The sequence below is a fragment of the Triticum aestivum genome, chromosome 5A (genome assembly GCF_018294505.1).
Source record: "Triticum aestivum cultivar Chinese Spring chromosome 5A, IWGSC CS RefSeq v2.1, whole genome shotgun sequence".
In the NCBI taxonomy this organism is placed as follows: domain Eukaryota; kingdom Viridiplantae; phylum Streptophyta; class Magnoliopsida; order Poales; family Poaceae; genus Triticum; species Triticum aestivum.
In genome coordinates this window covers 541,301,506-541,311,769 of record NC_057806.1, presented here as the reverse complement: position 1 = coordinate 541,311,769, position 10,264 = coordinate 541,301,506, and the positions used below count along the sequence as shown (strand labels likewise).

The following is a 10,264-nucleotide window of genomic DNA, read 5'->3' as shown; positions in this document are numbered from 1 at the left end:
CCTCATGCTTATCTTTACGAGGCTTTTGCCATCTTAATTGGTATCCCTTGTCTTGATGGGGTTTTCATCTTCTATCTTCACCAAGGTTGTCACAAGCATAGGTTCTTTTTATGCTTATTAGTAAGCTTGTGAACCCATTTGCTAGTTGTGTGTGGGAATGATAGGCCTTGCACCATGTGCCTCATTCTTTCAAGACTTTATTGATGTTTAATGCTCATCCGTTCTTTAGTATTCTCAAGTGCATTGCCTTGACTCACACACATCATTTTGGTTGAGCCCATTCTTAAGTTGCCTCTTTCACTTGTTGTTCAACCATGTGTTTGTTGCAAGTACTAGGCTTAGTTTCCTATATGCTCACTTGCACTTGGTGTAAGTTTCTACTAGGAAATATGCCCGTGTGTTGCAACGGGAGAAAAACAATATCTCAGCATTCCCCGCATCCCCGCACACACTCTTCCACGTCCTCTATGTGAACACAACGCCAGATCTATATTGTCGCTTATCCTCCTTCCTACCATCGTCGGCGGTGGTAGTTCAACCTTGTGTCAGTGGAACAATGTGGGCAGCGGCCGTCAATAATGGGAGAAGATAGTCGGCAGTAGTGCTCGGCCGCGTTAGTTGGGTGTCATCGGTTAGCGCCTCGCCTATAGTCACGTCGTCCGTCAACCAAACTGTTGTCGGTGTTGCAAATATAATTTGCAAGTAAGTCTGCTACAAAAATTGTAGACCTAGGCATGATTCTAAAATAGTCATATACATAGTTTCTGACTGCTTATTTTTTGAGAAATTGTTGAAAAAATAAATCCTTCAAAAATAAAGGTCAAACTTCAAAGAGCTACATAAATTAAATCATATAGCACATATGTCTGTGCATTGCAATGAGGTGAAAAATAATATGTCAGCATACGTCACATCCCCGCACACACTCTTCCACGTCCTCTATGTGAACACAACGCCCATTCTATATTGTCACCTGTCCTCCTTCCTGGCATCGTCGCGGTGGTAGTTCAACCTTGTGTCAATGGAATGATGTGGGCGGCGGCCGTCAATAATGGGAGGAGATAGTCAACACGATAGGGAGGCTCATAGTTCAATACCCTTGTGCCCTTAATTTTTTGCTGCTTGTCGGTGTGACAGAAAAAGAAATGTGTGGTAGGTCCAGTTGGGGATAAAAAAAGAAACTACGTGTGGAATGGACGAAACAAAATCTATATGTATATTTTTGCTTTTTGGGGGGGCAACTACGTGGGAGTTACTATATGACGCTAGTCGCATCAAATAGCGCGTGGAACGCACAACCGATTGCGTCTGGGCCAGCTATTGGCATACACCGAAATGACCTGTGTTTGCAAGGCACGAATAATAATCTGGAAAAATGATGGGTCGAACAATCAAACATAACCTCAAAGACTCGACCACGTGCTGCTAGCCATGAAAACAAACACCTACTGCTAACCAATGGTCAACGCAAATATTTAAGAACATACTGTAACGTCAAATTTATAAAAAAACTAATTTTTTGAAAAAATATGAATTGCCAATATTTTTAGAAAAGTGAACATTTTTTGAAATTACGAACAATGTTTTTAATATCCTGTCCATTTTGAAAAAATACATGAAAAAAATTTGAAACAACATCATTTTCTAAAGACATGAACCTTTTATGAAAATATAAACATTTTTTGAAGTCGTGACCGACTTTTGAAAATGGAACATGTTTTGAACATTCAGAACAATTTTATGAAATGTGTTTTTAACCGTGGACATTACTTTAAATTTGTGAACATTTTACTAAAACAAGAATATTTTTCGAATTTGCAATGTTTTTTAAAATTCATTTTTTTGAAATCCCAAACAATTTTTGAAAACATAAATATTTTTTGGAAAAAAGTTTAATATGCCCTGAATTTCGAAAAAAATCGGATATATATTTTTTCCAAATATTTTTAAAAACAGAAACACAATATTTCTAATTCTGTTTTTTTCTGAAATTTGAAAAAATAAAATTCTGAACTTTTTTGAAAAGTTTAGGTTTTTTTCAAGAATCATTGAAAAGTTTTAGTTACAAAATAAGATAAAGAAAATAAATTTAGAAAATAAACGAAACGGGCCGGCACAGTTTTGGCGCCGCATTGTGCGTCCAATAGAGGTTTTGCAGCTTCATGAGCAGTTAAATAAGTGGGCTGCCTTGGCTGGCCACAGCATGTGCAGCCCAAGTAAAAAATCCATATTGCTAAAATAAAACCAGATGGGTGCACAACAGTTTAGTACCACCTCGGATAGAAAAATAAATTTTGATGGTGAACGGATGAAAAAATTGGAGAAATGCACCTTGCTTTATTAGTATGTATAGATTGATTTTGGGGAAGCTATGATCCTATTTTGTGCACTTTGTATCCAAATTCAAATATTCTTATGTGTGCACAAATCATGGGAGCCTCTCTAGTTTCTTTAGAACACTCATTTGCTCATATCATAATATCTTTTATTCATGTAGCTTGTAGGATATTTGGTCTAGTTGGTTTAATTGATATCCGTTGATTGCTTGCTTCAATTGATACCTTTTGATTGCTTGATTGCTTGTGTCTCTCTTTATTATGTCCTTCTGGCATAACATTCCTTTAGCAATCTTAGTGCCTCAATATAGTTGGCCTTCCTCCAAGTATTACCGTTGGATATGTGTACTGCATTCCACTCTCCTATTGAGAAATACACAATTTATGGAGGAACACAATTCATATTGGCCTTCTAAGCTTTTCGCCCATTTTGGCAATCGATACCAATGGGGGAGAAGTTTCAGAGAGTTTTGTGGAGAAGTCTTCAGAGTTTTCTCCTTGCTTTGGTTTTGTTCCTAAGCATTTGCATCTCATACGCACGCATTATTGGTTGTTGCATTGCTTGGTGATGCATAATTTCTTGTATAAACTCTCTTAAAAGTGATTGTCATTAATTACCAAAATGAGGGAGATTGAAAGAACATGCGGTGCCCCCATGTTTGGTTTTGGTAATTAATGAAAATCTCTATGAACTAATGGTTGCCTTGAGTTATATTTGAAGATTTTGTCCATAGGCTTTTCTTGGAGTACATGTGTTGGTTTCAAGGAGAGTTTGTGTCGACCAAGGTGTTATTCAAGAAATTATCCAAACATTGGTCATTTGAGAGTTGAGCTTATTGCGAGCATGTCTTAAAAAAGAAGATTGTTTGATAATTCATGTTTACCTTCAAGACATCATCCAAATGAAGAGAGTTAGAAAGAATCAAGGTTGATCAAGACTAAGTCAAGAGTGAATCAAGTTGATCAACACATAAAGCGTACAAGATGTACAGAGGGATCAAGTGATCCCATGGTATGGTAAGCATTGTCCATTACGCTTTGTGTACTAACCCATAGTCTTCGTGAGAGTTCTTTGTGGGGTTAGGTTGCGGTGTGCAAATTCAAGTGAAACATCACGAAAAGATCAAATGCTTGAAGCTTGCCGTCCATTGTGGTGACAATGGACTTGTGAAGACGTGTGGAAGAGTGGCTCACCCATAGTGGAGTATGGGGGAGCAATTAACTAGTCTTCATCGAGCCAACGCAATCAAAAAAGATGGTCCAACTTGAGGGAGTCAAGATCGTCGTCATCTAGATCAAGTGGACCATGTGCAAGGCAAAGGTTTGCCCTTGATAGGTTTTCTATTTTACCGGTTATGATGGTAGTTGGGAGACCGAGTCATAGGATCGATTGTCGTACTATCAAGGGGGGCTCTCGATGAGTAGCTTGATCGTATCATTCGTAGAGAGATCAAACCATTGCATCCTTGCATCATCTTTCTTGGTTCTTGTTTGGTTCTCTTTGTGAGTCTTAAAGCTTATGGTCATCTTGATGACAAGCTTGAGTTCATCGAAAATGGAGTTCGCATGCATCTTCTATGATGTTGGAGGTGTTGAGGTTTTACCGGTCTTTTCCGAGGAAGGGTTCTCACCATTTTATTATGGGCCTTTTCTCATTTGCTTCTTATTGATATTTCTATCAAGATTGTGTTAGCCCATGTTGTTAGCTTTCCAACAAACTTGGTTTCGTTGAATTCGGAGTCCGTTTGCAAAAGTTGTGGTTGTTTTGGTAAAGGCTGCAGCGGTACTACCATGGCTAGAGCGGATGTAATTTTTTACTACCGCTCTAGAGCGGTACTACCGCTCCAGAGCAGTACTACCGCGGCTCCTAAGCGGTAGTACCACTCCGGACCAAAATCTCATGTTTTGCTCAGCGGAAGTAGGCACGGAAGTATTTTTTTGTACCGCTCGCAAGCAGTAGTGCCGCTACCATTTGCGGTAGTACCGTGAGGTCGAGCGGTAGTACCGTGAGGACGAGCGGTAGTACCGCTCCGGTGGTTCTACTGGCCTTTTGCCTCCTCGTTGTTGTTTTTCAAAGGGGTACTTCCGCCCTAGCGGTAGTACCGCTCCTTGGAGCGGTAGTACCGCTCTGTGCGGGCTGTGAGCATAACGGTTGGATTTTTCCCCACCTATAAAAGGGGGTCTTCTTTCCCAATGAACCTTATCTCTTTAGCTCATGTTCTTCCCCCATCGTTGACCTTCTTCGAGCTTGCTAACTCTCAATCCCTCCAATGATTCTTGCTAGTTCTTGAGCAAAAAGAGAGAGGAGATCTAGATCCACGTTTCCACCAATCACTTTCTCCTCTATGTGAGAGGAACCCCTTGGATCTAGATCTTGGAGTTCTTCATGTTCTCTTCTTCATTCTTCCTCTCATTTTCCTCCCTAGCATTTGTTGCTTCGGTAGAATTTGGGAGAGAAGGACTTGGGCACTCCGTGCGCCCTTGCCATTGCATTTGGTGCATCGATTTGAGTTCTTCATGGTGATACGTGGAAGTTACAAGTTGAGAAGCTTATTACTCTTGGGTGCTTGGTACCCTTGAGCTTGTTCCTCTTGGGTGCTTGGGCGCCCTAGACAGTTGAGGTCACCTCGAAGCCATATTCCATTGTGGTGAAGTTTCGTGGTGTCGTTGGGGAGTTAACCCCAACCTTTGTGGTGTTCGGAACTCAATCATTGTGGTGTAAAGCTCCAGGCAAGCGTCGGGGTCTCCAATTAGGTTGTGAAGATCGTCCCGAGCAATTTGACGGGTTCCGGTGACCACCCCCAAGGGTTGCCAAAGTGTACGGGTTCAGTAACCGCCCCCAAGGGTTGCCATTTGTACGGGTTCGGTGACCGCCCTCAAGGGTCCTTTAGTGGAATCACGACATCTTGCATTGTGCGAGGGCGTGAGGAGATTACGGTGGCCCTAGTGGTTTCTTGGGGAGCATTGTGCCTCCACACCGCTCCAAACGGAGATTAGCATCCGCAAGGGTGTGAATTTCGGAATACATCATCGTCTCCGTGTGCCTCGGTTATCTCTTACCCGAGCCCCTTTACTTATGCACTTTACTTTGTGATAGCCATATTGTTTCTTGTCATATATCTTGCTATCAGATAGTTGCTTATCTTGCTTAGCATAAGTTGTTGGTGCACATAGGTGAACCTAGTTGTTTTAGGTTTTGTACTTGACAAATTAACCGCTAGGTTTATTCCGCATTTGTTCAAGCCTAAACCGTAATTATTTTAAAATGCCTATTCACCCCCCCCCCTCTAGGCGACATCCACGATCTTTCACGCCCGCGGCGCACACAAGGCGCAGCGCGTCGAGCAGCTTGGTCACGCGGCCGCTGCGGCTCCTGAAGATGGTGCCGACAATGACGGTGCAGTGTTGCGGGTGCTGCTGGTGCCGGCCGTCCTTCCTGGCCACGACGGAGGCGGCCAGGTCGATGATGCTCTGGAGCCAGAGGTCGAGGAGTACGACTTGAACGCCACCAGGGCCCTTCCGGCGCCCGCGGAGCCGCCGGCTGCCGTGGAGCAGGAGCACGATGCCAGCGAGGCGGCGCATGCTGAGCCGGAGGCTCCGCTGATTACAACCCACTCGGAGACGGTGTTGGTCGAGTCGGCGAGCGCTCTCGCGAACCAGCGCGCGATGCTACGGCATGTATAACCACGCAGCGGCAGCGAACGCGCAGGCGTTCTCCGGCAGCGTGAGCAGCGTGGCCTTGCGGCCGCCCGGAGCGCCCATGCTGGCCTTGCCCCGCCACTGGCGATGTGCAGCGCCGCGCCAGGTGCGGACCCCTTCGCGGCGTCGATGGTGGTGCCGCCGCCGACGTATGTGCAGATGTCCGGCATGCAGACGAAGCAGCAGCTTCTGACGAAGGAGCAGCGCCAGCCAGTTCGGCGGTTCGGAGGTGCGTGGGAGGGCAATGAGTGGATGCTTTCTTGACCCCAGACAAAAAATTTCGCCGTCAGCCTCCCAAGCGGCAAAAAAAATGTCTCCTAGAAGGCTCAACGGCTGAAGATGCTCTTATGAGAGAGGTCAGAGCAAGAGGCCGTTCTGCATGGATTCACCAAATTAGAGAAACGAGTGTGTTCTGAGTATTGATGGAATATTCTTTTTCCGAGAACGAGTGCGTTCCAGTTCGTAACCCATCCAAAGGCGAGCGGCCAGGGACTGGTCGGGCCCATTTCATTCCATTGGATGAAACCAAACACACCCTTAGTTATTCAGATTTCACATTCCTTTCTTCTTCCGGTGGAATCTAGCACATATTCTTAGCTAGTCAGATTGTTTTCTCATGAACAAATCTTCGAAAATATCAACATATTATTCTCCCCCTTCTTTTCACATACAAACATGTGTTAGGGTACGAATCAACCTGTGGTTGAGATGGTTAGGTGGACAGTGATATCATCAACCCACCAGGGTTCAAATTCTGGTGCTTGCATTATTCCTGAATTTATTTCAGGATTTCCAGCGATGCGCTTTCAATGGGAGGAGACGTTCCCGTCGACGACGAGGTGATGTGCTCATAGGGGTAGGGTGTGCGTGTGTGCATTCATAAGGGTAAGTGTATGCGCGTGTATATGATCGCTTGTGTCTGTACTGATGCTAAAAAAACATGTGTTAGGGTGGTAATTATTCACGGACAACCTCACACAGCTGGGCAAGTTAATCAAGTACAGACGCGCAAAAATGGAAGAAACAAATACAGACGCCACATGCATGCATGCCCATGCAAAGCTACAGGGTTCAACACAATACAATTTCACGATCGAGACATACATCACGAACATATAGTTACATATAACCAACCAAATTAAATTAGAGCCAGGATATGCATGAACGAGCTTCGACCGATCACACGCAGTATATTTGATGATTAGGTTCGTGCGGTGGCGGCGCCGGTGCTCCTGAACGAGCCCAGCGCCTTGGCGGCCTCGCCGCGCAGCACGAACCGGTGGTACAACGCAGCCACTGTCGCGCCCAGGAGCGGCCCTACCCAGAATATCCACTGCATGCAAACAAAAAATCGACCAACGAGATGAGTATACCTACGTACGTTCATCCGTCCCATCTTAACCATGATTTGCTTACGTGGTCCTTCCATGCCTTGTGCTGGTTGTACATGACGGCGGCGCCGAGGCTCCTGGCCGGGTTGATGCCGGTGCCGGTGATGGGTATGGTGGCCAGGTGCACGATGAACACGGCGAAGCCGATGGGCAGCGGCACCAGCACGGGGATGAAGGAGTCGCGCGCGGTGCGCTTGGGGTCGGTGGCGGAGAGCACGGTGTACACCAGCACGAACGTGCCGGCGATCTCCGCGCCGAGCCCCGCCCCGACCGAGACGCCGTCGGCCACCGTGTTTGCGCCGCCGCCGAGGGTCTCGTAGCTGGCCCCCGCGATGCCCTTCACCATGCCGGCGCCGCAGATGGCGCCGAGGCACTGCGCCACGATGTACAGCACCGTGCGCACCAGCGACAGCTTCCTCCCCACGAACAGCCCGAACGTCACCGCCGGGTTGATGTGGCCACCTGCAGCAGCACACACTCGACAGTTCACGTATCGTATCCATGTGTGTGTTAAGTTGTTGCAGAGAGAGATGGACGTGTGCATATGTGCGTGCCTGAGACGCCGCCGGTGCAGTAGACGAGGACGAAGATGGTGGCGCCGAAGGCCCAGGCGACGCCGAGGTACCCCACGCCGGTGCAGGCCTGGACGGACGACTGGCTCTTGTAGCCGATGACGGTGGCGAGGCTGACGTAGAGGAAGATGAGCGTGGCCACGAACTCGGCGATGACCGCGCGGTACAGCGACCAGCGGGTCAGCTCGCTCGTGTCCAGCAGAGGTGCCGGCGGCGGGTCCCAGTACGGCGCCTTCTCCACGGCCACGTCCGCCGTGTCGCCGCCGGCGATCACCTCCTCCTTGGACATGGTTGAACGTGCTACGCTTGGTGCAAACTTTAGTAGCACGTACGAGTTCGTTTGTTGACGCGACCAGAAGGGCTGATGGGCGAGGTTTAAATAGGCAGATGGTAGGTAGCTCCTGTGCTCGCGGCGGCAGCGGTGGACGTCCAAGCAAGATTTTTTCAAGAGGTTCTTTCCTTCGCGACCACTCCTTGCATGTTTCATGTTTTGCACTGTACAGTAATTCTGAACTTCTGATCGTGTAAATCGCTTTCGGCGCTTGATTGACAGCGAGAGTATATACATTGCAAGTGATTGGAGAGATGCTCAGCATGTGCGTTTTCACATTGCAGCTGGTAGAGAGATTCACATTGCAGCTGAATGTTTGCACTGTAAATTTGAGTACGATTGCAATTTTGCAATGGTGCGTCCAAATTTCGATTCGACCGCGCGGGATTCCCTGCTTGTCGGGTAAGGGAGCGAGAGGACGTGCTGCGCCGGCTCCTTATCCGCGGCACGTGCGAGGAAAATCTCTGTCGTCCTCCGTCCGTCCGTACACTGATTAAATACAACCTGCCAAAGCGGCGGGTCATATACGTACGCCGTATTTCGTAGTCGAAGCGGAGGCGCGCCAAGGCGGCCGTTTTCCCGGCGAGGGCGACACCCCGGGCACCGCGCGAAGATTATTTTTTTTCCTCCTTCGGTGACGGCCTTATCATCGGCCCGTCTCCGTTGTGCGAGGAAGTGAAAAAAGGAAAGCCGTTTTGGGGAGAGCTCCTAATCGGCGCCTTCAGCGTCATTTTGATTTAAACTCGCAACGCTGAATTCCTACACGTGCTTGCCTAACCACCAGCGCTAACTGGCAATAGTGATCCGAAATACTTAAGAACAATTATAGCCACCCTGTTCCAAATTTGGAAGTTCACAGATTAAAAAAAAGCTCACAAACAATAAACAAAACTTCGCAAATTTGTTTCAAAAAGAAAAGGTCCATGTACTAAAAAAAGTCTACAGAAATTTTAAAAAGTTCAGTAATTTGAGAAAAAAACATGAACTTGAAGAAAGTTCATGGATTTGAAGAGTTCTTGGAATTTCAAAAAGATCATGAAATTCTAACAAAATTCACAAATTTTTAAAAAGTTTATGAACTTGAAAAATTCATATAATTTTGAAAAAAGTTCATGAAAATTCCGTCTTTTCAGAATTCTAAATTTTGAAAAAGGGTTCATTGATTTTGAAAAAAATAATATCACAATTGAATAAAGTTCATCGGTTTTGTAAAAATGTTCCATCGATCTTGAAAGATGTCATCAATTTTTAAAAAGTTCACAAAATTTTGAAAAGGTTCGTTCAAATGTTTAAAAAAATCACAAAATTTGAAAAGAAAAATCAGCGATTTGGAAAAAGTTCATGGATTTTTTTTAAAAAAAAGTTCACCAATTTTGAAGAAAAAGTCTATCGATTAAAAATCACGCATTTAAAAAAATAAACAGATAGAAAAAGAATAAAAAGAACAGGAAATATGCGAACTAGAGAAAAAAAATAAAAGAGCTAAAGAAGTTACTATTCGGAATTGTGTGATGTCCCTAGTGGTTAACGCGATGAGCTGTGAACATACAGGTCTTGAGTTCGATCCATCAAGAACATTTTCTTCAAATTCTTTTCAATTTTGTTAACTTTTTGGGCAATACTACGCGTCCGCCGGGTGATAAACCGATAAGATCATCCACCTCGGTAAACGTTGGATGCTGGCCGAAACACCGTGCGATCTACTGTCCCAGCCAACTGGGTGTCTTCGCAACAGCTAGCTTGTTGTGCTTGTGGCTTTGCAACATGGATCTTGTTGCAAAGATCCACTGAGACTGCACCACTGCCTCACCATGGCTTGAGTGCCTCGGCCATGGAGCGTCGCCGGCCGTCGGGGTCGTCGCGCCTCCTCCGAATCAGCACCCCAGGCATCTGCCTCTACTCCAGCACGACAACAATGAAGTCTCATGCCGGGCA

The 10,264-nt window shown here is 45.9% G+C and overlaps 1 protein-coding gene across 1 annotated transcript; it reads right to left on the bottom strand.

The window, feature by feature from the left end:
• Positions 1-7,049: 7,049 nt before the first annotated feature.
• LOC123107567 (probable aquaporin PIP2-7) lies at positions 7,050-8,342 on the bottom strand. Its single transcript, XM_044529540.1, has 3 exons — positions 7,981-8,342; positions 7,452-7,888; positions 7,050-7,368 (listed from the first exon to the last, which is right to left on the bottom strand). Exons 1-3 carry the CDS (start codon positions 8,285-8,287, stop codon positions 7,237-7,239), a joined length of 876 nt encoding a protein of 291 aa, XP_044385475.1. The 5' UTR covers positions 8,288-8,342; the 3' UTR covers positions 7,050-7,236.
• Between the last annotated feature and the right edge of the window lie 1,922 nt (positions 8,343-10,264).

Excerpts from the sequence above, each read along its gene's own strand:
- LOC123107567 (XM_044529540.1), bottom strand. The coding sequence starts at position 8,287 with ATGTCCAAGGAGGAGGTGATCGCCGGCGGCGACACGGCGGACGTGGCC. Across the intron at positions 7,889-7,980 it reads CTGCACCGGCGGCGTCTCAG|GTGGCCACATCAACCCGGCG; the intron begins GCACGCACATAT and ends GTGCTGCTGCAG. Across the intron at positions 7,369-7,451 it reads ACAAGGCATGGAAGGACCAC|TGGATATTCTGGGTAGGGCC; the intron begins GTAAGCAAATCA and ends GTTTGCATGCAG.